The following is a 16,112-nucleotide window of genomic DNA, read 5'->3' on the forward strand; positions in this document are numbered from 1 at the left end:
ACAATGAATAATAACATTATTATTATTATTATTATTATTATTATTATTATTATTATTGTTATTTATAGAGATGTTATTTACACTTGCAGAAGTTTTCTTTTTAATTTGTTTTAAAAACATTTTGATGCTTTTTTTTAATATAAAATTTGGCCAACAGTTGGAATGAGAGTGTATTACAGTATATTGATAATATTGGCAATTTCCTATTTTTCTCTTTTTTGTTCTTCTGTTATCCTTTTTTTGCAGGAAATTCTTTGCTTTTCAGATTAAGTAAGTTAGATATTTTTCCTGTTTGCAGGCTCAGCAATATGTATCTGTATTATTGCCATTACCAGCTCAAGAGGAAAGTTTTGTGATATACGTTGGCTGTGCTTTTGCACTTAAGGTAATATGGATAACGGGTGTAATGCGGTGTATCTGAATCTGTATTTTGATTTAAACCAGAAAGCTGTGGCCTAAACTGGAAGGATTTTTAATAATAATAATGATAATAATGATGGGGCGGCATGGTGGTGTAGTGGTTAGCACTGTCGCCTCACAGCAAGAAGGTCCGGGTTCGAGCCCCGTGGCCGGCGAGGGCCTTTCTGTGTGGAGTTTGCATGTTCTCCCCGTGTCCGCGTGGGTTTCCTCCGGGCGCTCCGGTTTCCCCCACAGTCCAAAGACATGCAGGTTAGGTTAACTGGTGACTCTAAATTGACCGTAGGTGTGAATGTAAAGGCCAATTTATGCTGACAACCCAGTCCTCGCAGACGGTGTCGCAGATAGCGTCTGCGTAGCCCCCCCACCTTCGCAGACGCTCTGCGCGCACCTCCCAAAAATTGTGACCACCGCAGAAGCCTCGCAGACAGCGTCGCAGACAAGAGGGCTCTGATTGGTCCACTTTACATCCGCTGTACACGCACTTCCGCTTCCCTACTTTCCCGGTTTGTTTTGTTTTCACGACCGGCATTTTTAAAAACACGAGCGAAGATGGAGCAGCACGAAGAGCGGTTGATTGAGGAAGTACGTACATCTATACGACTCCAGTTCTAGTCATTATAAAAAAAAAAGTTCTAGTCATTATAAGTAACCGGAGGATAAACACTCCACTAACCACACCCACCAACTACTCCTAGCGACTTCGCGCCCCCTTGCGTTGTGCCGGTGAATAACATCGCGCACGCCTAAACTCCCCGCTCAACAATAAATTACAACTGTCTGCAAAAAGCTATCTGCGAAAGCCTTGTCGCAAGAGCATGCAGAGGCCTTAAGTGTGAATGGTTGTCTGTGTCTATGTGTCAGCCCTGTGATGACCTGGCGACTTGTCCAGGGTGTACCCCGCCTTTCGCCCGTAGTCAGCTGGGATAGGCTCCAGCTTGCCTGCGACCCTGTAGAACAGGATAAAGCGGCTAGAGATAATGAGATGAGATAATAATGATGATGATGATGAACCCCCACCACTAAGCCCCTGGAAACACTGGAGAATCCCAGAAGTAGAAATGCCAGCATTGTGAGTAAGAAAGGTGTGTGAATTCTGGCCCTGACAGTTCTTCAACCCCAGCTACATCATTACAGTTCATAATTGATCATCTCAATTAGAGATGTGTGCAGGGCTGTTTTTTTTTTATTTTTTTAAATCATTCACACAGTTATTATTTTTGCACCTCATCTCATCTCATCTCATTATCTCTAGCCGCTTTATCCTTCTACAGGGTCGCAGGCAAGCTGGAGCCTATCCCAGCTGACTACGGGCGAAAGGCGGGGTACACCCTGGACAAGTCGCCAGGTCATCACAGGGCTGACACATAGACACAGACAACCATTCACACTCACATTCACACCTACGGTCAATTTAGAGTCACCAGTTAACCTAACCTGCATGTCTTTGGACTGTGGGGGAAACCGGAGCACCCGGAGGAAACCCACGCGGACACGGGGAGAACATGCAAACTCCGCACAGAAAGGCCCTCGCCGGCCCCTGGGCTCGAACCCGGACCTTCTTGCTGTGAGGCGACAGCGCTAACCACTACACCACCGTGCCGCCCTTATTTTTGCACCTTTCTACGATATTTCAAAATGAATTCATTTGGTTCTGTTTCCCAAAATATAAACAAATTAACAGCATTCTTCAAACCACTGCCACACTCACATTATGAATCACTGACTTACATGAACGTAGTCTTTTTTTGTCCCACAAGATGTATATCTAAATGCTTGTTTACAACTTTATCCATTCCATGGGATCCCAGTCCCAATGTACCCCTCAAGTTTCAACCAGATAGGCTTTGACCCTTTCTTAGGACTTACATTTAAAAAAAAAAGTGCACCTCTTTATTCTTGTCTGTTTTGGTATTGGTTTCGAGCACATTATCTGTTCAATTTATTTGTCTTTGACTACAACCCTGCAATGTCTATAACAATGAAGAGTATGTGTTACCTAAACCATGCAAGCGCCATCCATCCATCCATAATCTGTAGCCACTTATCCTGTCCAACAGGGTCGCAGGCAAGCTGGAGCCTATCCCAGCTGACTACGGGTGAGAGGCGGGGTACACCCTGGACAAGTCGCCAGGTCATCACAGGGCTGACACATAGACACAGACAACCATTCACACTCACGGTCATTCAGATCTAACCTGCATGCGTTTTGGACTGTGGGGGAAACTGGAGCACCCGGAGGAAACCCACACGGACACATGCAAACTCCCACACAGAAAGGCCCTCATCGGCCGCTGGGCTCGAACCCAGGACCTTCTTGCTGTGAGGCAACAGCACTAACCACTACATCACTGTGCCGCCCATCATGCAAGCGCCATTTAACAGCAAATTTTGTCTTTAATACCTTCTCTTTACACATAATACAAGAGGGGATAATTGTTTGCACTTATTTTTCGGTAGTACACAGGAAAAGATTTGGATAACTGTGGTATAAGTTTCTGAAACTCATCTGCATAAATTACTGATAGTAAACATTTCTGGAACGCAGCTGCATCAGTTACTGATGGTAAACATTTCTGAAACTCAGCTGCACAAGTTCACTGTCTAATTCCGCATCTTTTTCATATTCTTCAGGCGGTGCAGTTCCTTCATGAGTTGTGGTTGCAAATGTCAGTGGATATATTCTTTATAGACTGGGAGAGACCTCGCAGCAGCAAGTCCAGTAAATCTGTAGAAGGTTATTCTCATCATCTTTCTTGTAATGCAATGCCAAATTCCATTCTCTTCTTAAATAAATCCTGATCAACTTGGCTATGAGGCCAAGGGAAGTTTATGACCTCTAGTTTAGCAAGCATGATAATTCAAATTGATGCCTTTTGCACAATGTTTCACTTGGCTTAATTTACTTTTTAGCAAAATGAAACCTGCAGTTTAAATGATATAACAGCTACAGTACCAGTCAAAAGTTTGGACACACCATCTAATTCAGTACTCTTTTTATAAATAAAAAGACACTCCATGTCTTAAAGTAATGATGGATGTTGTATCTCTTTACGTATATCTGTGAAGATACTCAGTCATCCAGGTACATAGTAATCTGTGGTTGGTAGAAGAGAGCAACTGGACTTGCTTGAAAAGTCTTGAAGACGTTTCGCCTCTCGTTCGAAAGGCATCCTCAGTTCTGTCTGTCTAACAGGGAGTATCAAGTATTTATCCTCTCATGGATCATCATAGAATCCGAATCAGAATGCTGATGGCTGCATTGTAGGTGGCTGATAGATGTCATAGACACCCACCTCTGTTCAGTGATGGTCGTTCCAGGTTGACAAAAATGAACGATCCTCTCTGGCTAAGATGTCTGCCAGTTTTCTGGAAGTCCTCTCATACTCCCGCACCAGTCGAAGGGAACTCAGCCCAAAGTGCGTAGAAACATATCTGTGAAGATACTCAGTCATCCAGGTACATAGTAATCTGTGGTTGGTAGAAGAGAGCAACTGGACTTGCTTGAAAAGTCTTGAAGACGTTTCGCCTCTCATTACTATGTACCTGGACGACTGAGTATCTTCACAGATATGTTTCTACGCACTTTGGGATGAGTTCCCTTCGACTGGTGCGGGAGTATGAGAGGACTTCCAGAAAACTGGCAGACATCTTAGCCAGAGAGGATCGTTCATTTTTGTCAACCTGGAACGACCATCACTGAACAGAGGTGGGTGTCCATGACATCTATCAGCCACCTACAATGCAGCCATCAGCATTCTGATTCGGATTCTATGATGATCCATGAGAGGATAAATACTTGATACTCCCTATTAGACAGACAGAACTGAGGATGCCTTTCGGACGAGAGGCGAAACGTCTTCAAGACTTTTCAAGCAAGTCCAGTTGCTCTCTTCTACCAACCACAGATCTCTTTATGTAGTTGAGCGGTTCTTGACATATGGATTACTACAGTTATGGAATAGGACTATTTACCGTATTTTTAATATTTACTGTTTGATGGCCTTTAATGCATTAAGAAGGCAAGAAATTGCACGAATTAACTTTAGACGAGGCACACCAGTTAATCGAAAAGCATTCCAGGTGACTACCTCATGAAGCTGGTTAAGATAATGCCAAGTGTGCAAAGCGTCAAGGTAAACAGTCTACTTTGAAGAATCTAAAATATGAAACGTGTTTTGTCGTTGCCGCATAATTCCATACATGTCCCATATGTTATTTCATAGTTTTGATGTCTTTAGTATTGCTATACAATGTAGAAAATAGTCGAAATACAGAAAAATCTATGAATGAGTAGAGTAGGGGGTGTACAAACTTTTGACTGGTACTGTATGTGCACATGTTTTCAGGGTGTGGTGAAGGAAGGACCCCAACACCTACAGTCAGCATCTGGAGAACATACTTTGTGGCTAATGAATGGAACGAGATCCAGACCATCCGTAAGATCAACCCCACTTTCCAGATCATCTCCGTGCTCTTCTTCCTGGAGGTGAGCTTCTCCACATGCTGCGCCCTAGATATATGTGTATGTGTATGGTTAGATTTTGTGTGCGGAGGTGTGTATGGATGTTGACAGGTGGTGAGTTTCTCCAGCCTTGCACTGAGAGACCCTTCTTCAGAGCTTCAGCGCTCAGGCGAGGGATACATACCTGCCTACAGCCGCATACTGCGCTACGGTGTGGCAACTGCTGTGTGGCTGTGCATTGGGTTCATACAGGTACCCACACTCACACACCTTACAGTTTATATATCCAACACACGCACAGAAAAGAGAGAGAGAATCAGCAACAGAATTTTTTTTGTCCTCTGTGGAACCGACAAGAAAACCAACTCTCACAATTTAACAAAGCCTAATAAACCATTAACTGGACTTTAAAAATCACAAGTTTTTGAAAAATGAAATATGTAAGTAATATTGGCTGGCTTTTTTTCGTGGTATATCAGACATACTCCATTCATCTAGCATGATAGTGAACGAGTCAAAGACGAGTTCACCATCATGCTAGCTGACTGGAATATATCTGATATACCACAAAAAAAGCCAGCCAGTATTTATTATTATTATTATTGTCCATTGGTATATTTTGGTCTTGTAAATATGCGTGAAGAATATCCAGTGAAGTTTTGGTAGCCTTTCGGGTGTACAGTGCGTCTTTAGTTTCAGTTTATTTGTTTAGTGCTTAATCTGAGCACTGAATTAACCCTGTTTCTCTTTCCCGGCTGACAAAGAAATGATTGTGCGCATGCACCACAGCAATGTTTGGTCATTGGATATTCGCATGAGCACCAAAGTGTGAAGTCATGTTTTCTTGACAACATGCAATATTATAACAATATTGTATGCTCATTCTCCATCGGGGAGAGTGGCGTAATACATGGAGGTTAAGCGATATGATAACAATATTGCCTGCCATCTATAAACCCACTAGAAGGGAATAGAATGCATGTTTTTACTCCATGGAAAAAGTGGCCCGTATGTATAATAATGTGATTTATTGCGTTTCTTTCCGTCCAGCTGTCATATCCTGTCTCGTTCAGTCATGTTCAGTCATGTTCAGTCAGTCATGTTCAGTCACGTTCAGTCAGTCACGTTCAGTCACGTTCAGTCAGTCAGTCACGTTCAGTCAGTCACGTTCAGTCAGTCAGTCAGTCATGTTCAGTCAGTCAGTCATATTCAGTCACGTTCAGTCAGTCAGTCATGTTCAGTCAGTCAGTCATATTCAGTCACGTTCAGTCAGTCAGTCATGTTCAGTCAGTCAGTCATATTCAGTCACGTTCAGTCAGTCAGTCACGTTCAGTCAGTCAGTCACGTTCAGTCAGTCAGTCACGTTCAGTCAGTCACGTTCAGTCAGTCAGTCAGTCACGTTCAGTCAGTCAGTCATATTCAGTCATGTTCAGTCAGTCAGTCAGTCAGTCATACTCAGTTACGTTCAGTCACGTTCAGTCAGTCAGTCACGTTCAGTCAGTCAGTCACGTTCAGTGAGTCGTTCAGTCAGTCAGTCAGTCAGTCACATTCAGTCATATTCAGTCATGTTCAGTCAGTCATATTCAGTCATGTTCAGTCAGTCATATTCAGTCACGTTCAGTCAGTCAGTTACGTTCAGTCATGTTCAATCAGTCAGTCACGTTCAGTCAGTCAGTCATGTTCAGTCAGTCAGTCATGTTCAGTCATGTTCAGTCAGTCAGTCATGTTCAGTCAGTCAGTTACATTCAGTCACGTTCAGTCAGTCAGTCAGTCACGTTCAGTCAGTCAGTCAGTCAGTCAGTCACGTTCAGTCAGTCAGTCAGTCACGTTCAGTCAGTCAGTCAGTCACGTTCAGTCAGTCAGTCAGTCATGTTCAGTCAGTCAGTCAGTCATGTTCAGTCAGTCACGTTCAGTCAGTCAGTCATATTCAGTCATGTTCAGTCAGTCAGTCAGTCATATTCAGTTACGTTCAGTCACGTTCAGTGAGTCAGTCACGTTCAGTCAGTCAGTCACGTTCAGTCATATTCAGTCACGTTCAGTCAGTCAGTCATATTCAGTCATGTTCAGTCAGTCAGTCACGTTCAGTCAGTCAGTCACGTTCAGTCATATTCAGTCACGTTCAGTCAGTCAGTCATATTCAGTCATGTTCAGTCAGTCAGTCACGTTCAGTCAGTCAGTCACGTTCAGTCAGTCAGTCACGTTCAGTCAGTCAGTCATATTCAGTCATGTTCAGTCAGTCAGTCAGTCATATTCAGTTACATTCAGTCATGTTCAGTCACGTTCAGTCAGTCAGTCACGTTCAGTCAGTCAGTCACGTTCAGTCAGTCAGTCACGTTCAGTCAGTCAGTCACGTTCAGTCAGTCAGTCACGTTCAGTCAGTCAGTCACGTTCAGTCAGTCAGTCATATTCAGTCATGTTCAGTCAGTCAGTCAGTCATATTCAGTTACGTTCAGTCACGTTCAGTCAGTCAGTCACGTTCAGTCATATTCAGTCACGTTCAGTCATATTCAGTCATGTTCAGTCATGTTCAATCAGTCAGTCACGTTCAGTCAGTCAGTCATGTTCAGTCAGTTATGTTCAGTCATGTTCAGTCAGTCAGTCAGTCATATTCAGTTACATTCAGTCATATTCAGTTACGTTCAGTCACGTTCAGTCAGTCAGTCACGTTCAGTCAGTCAGTCAGTCACGTTCAGTCAGTCACGTTCAGTCAGTCACGTTCAGTCAGTCAGTCACGTTCAGTCAGTCAGTCACGTTCAGTCAGTCACGTTCAGTCAGTCAGTCACGTTCAGTCATGTTCAGTCAGTCAGTCAGTCATATTCAGTTACATTCAGTCATGTTCAGTTACGTTCAGTCACGTTCAGTCAGTCAGTCACGTTCAGTCAGTCAGTCACGTTCAGTCAGTCAGTCACGTTCAGTCAGTCAGTCACGTTCAGTCAATCAGTCACGTTCAGTCAGTCAGTCAGTCATATTCAGTCACGTTCAGTCAGTCACGTTCAGTCAGTCACGTTCAGTCAGTCACGTTCAGTCAGTCAGTCATATTCAGTCACGTTCAATCAGTCAGTCACGTTCAGTCAGTCAGTCACGTTCAGTCAGTCAGTCATGTTCAGTCATGTTCAGTCATTAGATTAGATTAGATTCACTTTATTCATCCCACATCAGGGAAATTCACGTGTTACAGTAGCAAGAAAAATGTCAAACAGATAACAAATAAAACTGAAATAAAAATTAGACAAATGAAGGATTAAATACAGAGGGCTATTTGCATTATCTACCGTGAAAAAGTATAGAAAAATTGCCTTATTGAGAGGCTCGAAAAATTGCACATTACAGGTAGACTCTGTATATATACACACATATATAAGTATGCATAAAAATAGTTTAAGGCCTGTATTATTGCACATAATAATTGCATCAATGAGAGGTGGCAGAGGTAGTAGTGGTGAAGTAGTGTAAATATAACGACAAACAGGTGCTACATTACAAGTTGTGGGTGTTATACAGTCTCTCCTTATCCCCCTCTTCAGCTCCCTCTGCATTCTCCTCATCTCCTCCTTGTTGCCAGATTTAAAAACCCTCTTCTTCTCATTTAATAGGGCTTTTAGTTCAGAGGTCACCCAGGGTTTATTGTTGGGAAAACACCGTACTTTCCTGACTGGCACAGTGTTCCAGTTCATGTTCAGTCAGTCATGTTCAGTCAGATTTAGTCATGTTCAGTCAGTTATGTTCAGTAGCTGCAGTGTCCTGGTTAGAGTTGTGGTGGATCCAGAGCCTGAACACATTGAGAAAATAAACACGTTCAATTTGGAAGGCAGCTTGAGTATTCACATCTCTGAGAACATGCTGCTGCGGTTGCCTTCTTGTATCTTCAGTATTACAGTTACTAAATGAAGAATTTCATTGTGAAAATCAGTGTTTCACAGTTACGAATGAAAAAAGGAAATATGTGATTTCGCTGGGTATCCAGCTGGTTGGCTGCTGGCTGTATGCTGCACTGTTTATCAGCTGTTGTTAATGTTCTAATTTAAATCACAAGTTTATATCAGTGCACACTTTCTAATGGTGTCTTTTGTAACCGTTAACTCAGAGACTTACAGGACCAGTCAAAAGTTTGGACATACCTTCTAATTCAATGTTTTTTCTTTATTTTTATTCATTAAAAGGAACTTCATGTTTTAAAGCTCTGGACATAATATGAGACATGAGCAGTTGTTGACATGATATGGATTACTAAAGTTGTCGAAAAGGGCTATTTACTGTATTTTTATTATTTACTATTTATTGTTTGATCTCAAATGCATTAAAGGAACAGTCCACCGTACTTCCATAATGAAATATGCTCTTATCTGAATTGAGACGAGCTGCTCCGTACCTCTCCGAGCTTTGCGCGACCTCCCAGTCAGTCAGACGCGCTGTCACTCCTGTTAGCAATGTAGCTAGGCTCAGCATGGCCAATGGTATTTTTTGGGGCTGTAGTTAGATGCGACCAAACTCTTCCGCGTTTTTCCTGTTTACATAGGTTTATATGACCAGTGATATGAAACAAGTTCAGTTACACAAATTGAAACGTGGCGATTTTCTATGCTATGGAAAGTGCGCACTATAATGACAGGCGTACTAACACCTTCTGCGCGCTTCGGCAGCGCATTGATACGGAGCTCAGATATCAATGCGCTGTCGAAGCGCGCAGAAGATGTTAGTACGCCTGTCATTATAGTGCGGACTTTCCATAGCATAGAAAATCGCCACGTTTCAATTTGTGTAACTGAACTTGTTTCATGTCACTGGTCATATAAACCTATGTAAACAGGAAAAACGCGGAAGAGTTTGGTCGCATCTAACTACAGCCCCAAAAAATACCATTGGCCATACTGAGCCTAGCTACATTGCTAACAGGAGTGACAGCGCGTCTGACTGCGTCTGACTGACTGGGAGGTCACGCAAAGCTCGGATAGGTACGGAGCAGCTCGTCTCAATTCAGATAAGAGCATATTTCATTATGGAAGTACGGTGGACTGTTCCTTTAAGAAGGCAAGACATTGCACTAATTAAGTTTAGACGAGGCACCTGTTAATTGAAAAGCATTCCAGGTGACGACCTCACGAAGCTGGTTAAGATAATGCCAATAGTGTGCAAAACGTCATCGAGGTAAATGCTGGCTACTTTGAAGAATCCAAAATATGAAACATATTTTGTTTTTTTAAAACACTTTTTTGTTTGCCACATAATTCCATATATGGTCCATATGCTATTTCATAGTTTTGATGTTTTCAGTATTGTTCTATGATGTAGAAAATAGTCCAAATACAGAAAAACCTATGAAGGAGTAGGTGTGTCCATGTTTGTTTAGCCTTGATGGAAGGGGTCTTGTGTGTCAGGGTGGAAGAAATGGTACCTTCTAAAGATAAATATGAGGTTAAACTCACAGAGACACAGTTGACTCCAAAGTTATATGTTTATTCTCGTCACAGCTGGTGAGAAGAACTCAGAGGAACAAAGTGATGCATGCAATTATATGGTTTGTGATTGGTTACAAGTAGACAAAGAGCTTCATGGTCAAAGATAAAATTAACACGAATTATCAGTATTAAATGACCATGTAATTAGCAGGAAAGGAAGTATGTGCGTACGGTATATAGTAAAAATCTAACATGACTCCAAGAACATGAAAATTATTTAATTTCTCGAGTTTACAGGCCTATCTCATCCATCATATTAGAGAACAGGACATGACTGTAACTCCATTTGCCTTCGGTGCAGGTGCCTTATATAAATCTGTCCTGGTAGAGGACTCCCTCTGTGCCTTAAATTAGGCCTTCAAGGACATCTTCCTACATCCTCTCACACACACTAGCCAAAATAATAAAAAGCAGATGTGTTAAACTTCTGGTTACCAACATAAATGTGTGGCTGCAGAATATAATGAAGGGTTAGCAAATAATAAAGAATTAACTGATGGATAAATGATTGACAAATTAAGGAAGGTATGAAATGAATTCATCCACTATATCAGCACTTTGTAATACTGTTTATAGGGAAACTGCTTATATGGTAGCTGCTATAGAGAGCGTGCACGTGACGTCACGAGGTCACGTGATATTTGTTTATCTGCCATCTTGGACGGCATGGCCGCGCATAGAACTTAGACGAACCCGTTCTGATTATCAAGTGTGTGGGAGTAGAGCTTTCGAGAATGGTTATATCTTGTTCAGAAATTTGGTTGTACCAATAGACAGGGCCAAAAGGAGGGCCTGTCATTTTATAGATTCCCCGCAGACGAGGAGAGACGCGCAAAATGGGTGTCCGCTGTGCGAAGAGAAAACTGGTACCCCAGTTCTACCAGCCGAATTTGTAGTGAATACTTCATATCAGGTAGGTGTAATCTTCTAATACATTTATATCTGATATTGAATAATAATTCTGCACAGATAAAGATAGTGGTGATTTGTGATATTTTTTTTCAGACAAAAACGTACATATTTACAACCCTGTCATTATCTGGAACTGAGTTTAGATTTCGAACATTCTTACGATAAAACGTCCTGCATAGTCTCTTTATGATAAACGTCTTAATGCCACTTACCCGTGAGGTTATCAAGTAGACATTCTTCTTCGGAACCTTCCAGAGGTATAGTTGGGATACCCATCCCGCAACAAAATATTTATAAGCTTCCAGGCTCTTGTAAGCTTTGAGGGCTTTGCCAGTGTAACACGATTCACGATTAACAAGAAAATTGTAAATGTCGTGGTAGGCCAGATCGGGCAAATCGCCGGCACCGCAGCTCCAAATTTCCCTGAACAAGGATTGCGGCAAGTTGTACGGATCTGCAATCCCCAACCTGGAACACTTTTCCACGTAACGCTGCCTCACGTCACCTTCAAGATGCTGAACAAACTTAGACAAGTTATCGCGCGATGTAGATGGGGTATTTTCCGAATTTTCTTGGGGATTACTCCCTGGATCCATTACGCTCGCGCAAGGTAAACAATCCTGAAGCCGTCCAATATGGCAGAGTAAACACAGACGGGTCACGTGACTGTACATCCTCTATAATGGAAGTGATAAGTGAAACATTTGTCTCGCAGATGTTTCACAGCATTGAAAGTAACTAGAAATGGATAAGAATGTAATTGTATGTAAATTGCCATGGTGTAAGTAGAATAAACCACTCTGGAATGTTCTTATTTTGGAAAATAATCAACTTCAAGGTGGAAAGTAACAGTAAACCATGTCTTGTGGTATTCTTTACATATCCAGGGTTCACCATATATACTGTAGGTGTGTTATGTGTTTTCGTTTCTCCAGATCATCATCTTCTCAGTTTTCTATGAGCGTTTTGTGGAAGACAAGATTCGGCAGTTTGTGGATCTTTGCTCCATCAGCAACGTGAGTCTACGTAGCAACTCTAATCTGTATGCTGGTGTGTAGCATGTGTCGTGGAAGTCTGTATCTCAAAAGTAGCCAAAAAATATACTTGCATGAAAGAAGTTGCCATCAACACTTTTACTGCACAGAAACAATACAAGCGTGAGTGATTCCTGGAAAAACACGGACCTCTGAACTTCTGTTAACAGTTTTCAAGTCGGGTTCCTTTTTGGGAGACCTGCCCTAGGACCGTCCCAGGACCACCCCAAAAAATAATTGGCAGATCCTATTAAAATCATTGTGAAAGGACTTTCTTTATTTGAAACACAGACTTCTGATGGGCTGCCCAATATGGAGCTTCTCATTGGCTAAAGTATATTTCCTGCTATTTTTCAAAAGAAAACAGACATACTAGCATTTGCCATATGGCATTTTAAGGGTTTTACTGCTTAATGTCAGGTCTGTGTTTGTCACACGAAATGCCTTTATAATGATAATCAGTGGTGGAGGATGCAAGATGATCACATACACATGAGGTCCTCTAAACATTTAAACTCCGTGTACTTGGGCTCAGCTTAAAGGAGCTTAATGTTAAAATACCTCCTAAGTATAACACTCATAAATTCATGCTAAATAATACAGCAATTTCACTATGATCTCAAAAATAATTGTAGCAAACTAATGTGGTGTTTACATTAGACCGTATCCATGTCGTTGCGGATGCACTGTCCGTGCACATTAAAACGCCGGGAAACGACTCCACAGGCGGAACAGTTTGAATCCGCCAGGGCCCACGTATTCAACCCAGTACGTATCTGATCCGGTGCTGTGTAAACATTGAGGAACGAGGATACGCAGTGCTGAGCTCTAGCTGACATCGTCATTGGACAACGTCACTGTGACATCCACCTTCCTGATTCGCTGGCGTTGGTCATGCCACGTTGGTCATGTGACGCGACTGCTGAAAAACCTTCTCCTCTTTAGTCCCAATGACACGGCGTCCCTGATTTCCATAAAGAACTTCAAATATTGATTCTTATGCTCTCTCACTCTCTCTCGCTCACTTGCTCTCTCTCTCCTCTCTCTCACACTCTCTTGCTCACTCTCTCTCACTCGCTCAATCTCTCACACACTTTATGTGCTTGCAAGTGGTGAGTGACTTGCGCATGCCCGATATGCACTGGGATCATGTGACGTGCCATCTAATTAGTCATGTGATTAGCGTATCCGTGTATTGGCGTTGCTGTGTGCACGGGGAACGGTTTTGTTGCGGGCACAGAAATTGTGTGTGTACGCGAATCGTTTTAAAAACGTTAATCTGATGATCCGCTGATTCGAAATAATGTAAACAGGGCCTAAAACAGGTGTGTGTGTGTGTGTGTGTGTGAGAGAGAGAGAGTGAGTGTCTGGGTGTGTCTCTCCGGTGTGTGTGTGTATATGTGGGGGTGTATGTAGGGGTGTGTAACTGGGGTTGTGTGAGGCCCGTAAAATATTGAAATGGGAGAGCAGTCTTGGAGGTTTCACACCTCCACCTAACAACAGTGGATTCTACCATCTGGCCCGTGCAGCCCAGAGCCATTTAATCAAGATAAAAAGATAATCGTGGCAAACCTAGCACCAACTGATGCCCCAGAGACTGTGGAAATCCTAACACATTCTGAAGCTCTAAACAGCAAGCTAAAGTCAAAATTCTCTCACACATATAAGCACACAACATATTTTAAAACGTTCTTTTCTATAGAGGATATTACATGGTTGCTTGAAGATATGAAGTTTATCTTTGAGTGGTTAATATGTATATCACGAGTGAGCGAAGCGAACAAATGAAAATATTTTCAACACGAGAAGATAAACTTCATATCTCCGCACCACCGTGTAATGTTTTTTATATTATATGGACACATCCACCAAAAAAAAATTTACACAAGTTAATCAAAAGAATTTTAATTTTGAACCAGTTCGCTATTTTGACAATGCACGTCTAATCAGCGGGAAAACACTAGGAGTGATGTCATCGAAGTGAAATATCAGGAAATATATCACTCGGATCTGCGATGCATTTCATCTGAAAAATGCGAGTTTTTCAACACGAGAGGATAAACTTCATACCTTCAAGCCAGCATGTGATTTTCTTTTTATTATATCGACACATTCACAAACAAAAAGTACCTAAATGTATCGAAACAATTCATCGGTTTCCTCACAAATGACATATAGAGAAATACAGTGGTGCTTGAAAGTTTGTGAACCTTTTAGAATTTTCTATATTTCTGCATAAATATGACCTAAAGCATCATCAGATTTTCACACAAGTCCTAACAGTAGATAAAGAGAACCCAGTTAAACAAATGAGACAAAAATATTATACTTGGTCATTTATTTATTCAGGAAAGTGATCCAATATTACATATCTGTGAGTGGCAAAAGTATGTGAACCTCTTGGATTAGCAGTTAATTTGAAGGTGAAATTAGAGTCAGGTGTTTTCAATCAATGGGATGACAAATCAGGTGTGAGTGGGCACCTTGTTTTATTTAAAAAACAGGGATATATTAAAGTCACAACACATGTTTGTGGAAGTGTATCATGGCATGAACAAAGGAGATTTCTGAGGACCTCAGAAAAAGCGTTGTTGATGCTCATCAGGCTGGAAAAGTTTACAAAACCGTCTCTAAAGAGTTTGGACTCCACCAATCCACAGTCAGACAGATTGTGTACAAGTAGAGGAAATTCAAGACCGTTGTTACCCTCCTCAGGAGTGGTCGACCAACAAAGATCACTCCAAGAGCAAGGCGTGTAATAGTCGGCGTAGTCACAAAGGACCCCAGAGTAACTTCTAAGCAACTGAAGGCCTCTCTCACATCGGCTAATGTTACTGTTCATGAGTCCACCATCAGGAGAACACTGAACAACAATGGTGTGCATGGTAGGGCTGCAAGGAAAAAGCCACTGCTCTCCAAAAAGAACATTGCTTCTTGTCTGCAGTTTGCTAAAGATCATGTGGACAAGCCAGAAAGCTATTGGAAAAATGTTTTGTGGATGGATGAGACCAAAATGAGAAGCGTTATGATTGGAGAAAGGAAAACACTGCATTCCAGCATAAGAACCTTATCCCATCTGTGAAACATGGTGGTGGTAGTATCATGGTTTGGGCCTGTTTTGCTGCATCTGGGCCAGGACGGCTTGCCATCATTGATGGAACAATGAATTCTGAATTATACCAGTGAATTCTAAAGAAAAATGTCAGGACATCTGTCCATGAACTGAATCTCAAGAGAAGGTGGGTCATGCAGCAAGACAACGACCCTAAGCACACAAGTTGTTCTACCAAAGAATGGTTAAAGAAGAATAAAGTTAATGTTTTGGAATGGCCAAGTCAAAGTCCTGACCTTAATCCAATCAAAATGTTGTGGAAGGACCTGAAGCGAGCAGTTCATGTGAGGAAACCCACCAACATCCCAGAGTTGAAGCTGTTCTGTACGGAGGAACGGGCTAAAATTCCTCCAAGCCGGTGTGCAGGACTGATCAACAGTTACCGGAAACGTTTAGTTGCAGTTATTGCTGCACAAAGGGGTCACACCAGATACTGAAAGCAAAGGTTCACATATTTTTGCCACTCACAGATATGTAATATTGGATCATTTTCCTCAATAAATAAATGACCAAGTATAATATTTTTGTCTCATTTGTTTAACTGGGTTCTCTTTATCTACTTTTAGGACTTGGGTGAAAATCTGATGATGTTTTAGGTCATATTTATGCAGAAATATAGAAAATTCTAAAGGGTTCACAAACTTTCAAGCACCACTGTATGTCACAGATTTGGTTCTCCATGTCCCGGATGTAGCATGTATGAAAAATACGAGTGG

At 41.8% G+C, this 16,112-nt stretch overlaps 1 protein-coding gene across 5 annotated transcripts in view; it reads left to right on the forward strand.

Moving 5' to 3' along the window:
- tmem67 (transmembrane protein 67) overlaps positions 1–16,112 on the forward strand; it is a 110,807-nt gene that overhangs the window by 70,995 nt on the left and 23,700 nt on the right. For 2 of the 5 annotated variants that reach the window (XM_060900187.1, XM_060900189.1), the window contains 5 exons: positions 299–385; positions 3,052–3,154; positions 4,767–4,906; positions 4,994–5,134; positions 12,186–12,266. In XM_060900187.1, the coding sequence (XP_060756170.1) occupies positions 299–385; positions 3,052–3,154; positions 4,767–4,906; positions 4,994–5,134; positions 12,186–12,266 (552 nt within the window). Of the gene's footprint in view, positions 1–298; positions 386–3,051; positions 3,155–4,766; positions 4,907–4,993; positions 5,135–11,144; positions 11,252–12,185; positions 12,267–16,112 lie in introns of those variants that run through there. The other 3 variants (XM_060900191.1, XM_060900188.1, XM_060900190.1) reach the window with 3 other exon arrangements.

Source organism: Neoarius graeffei, chromosome 19 (genome assembly GCF_027579695.1).
Source record: "Neoarius graeffei isolate fNeoGra1 chromosome 19, fNeoGra1.pri, whole genome shotgun sequence".
In the NCBI taxonomy this organism is placed as follows: domain Eukaryota; kingdom Metazoa; phylum Chordata; class Actinopteri; order Siluriformes; family Ariidae; genus Neoarius; species Neoarius graeffei.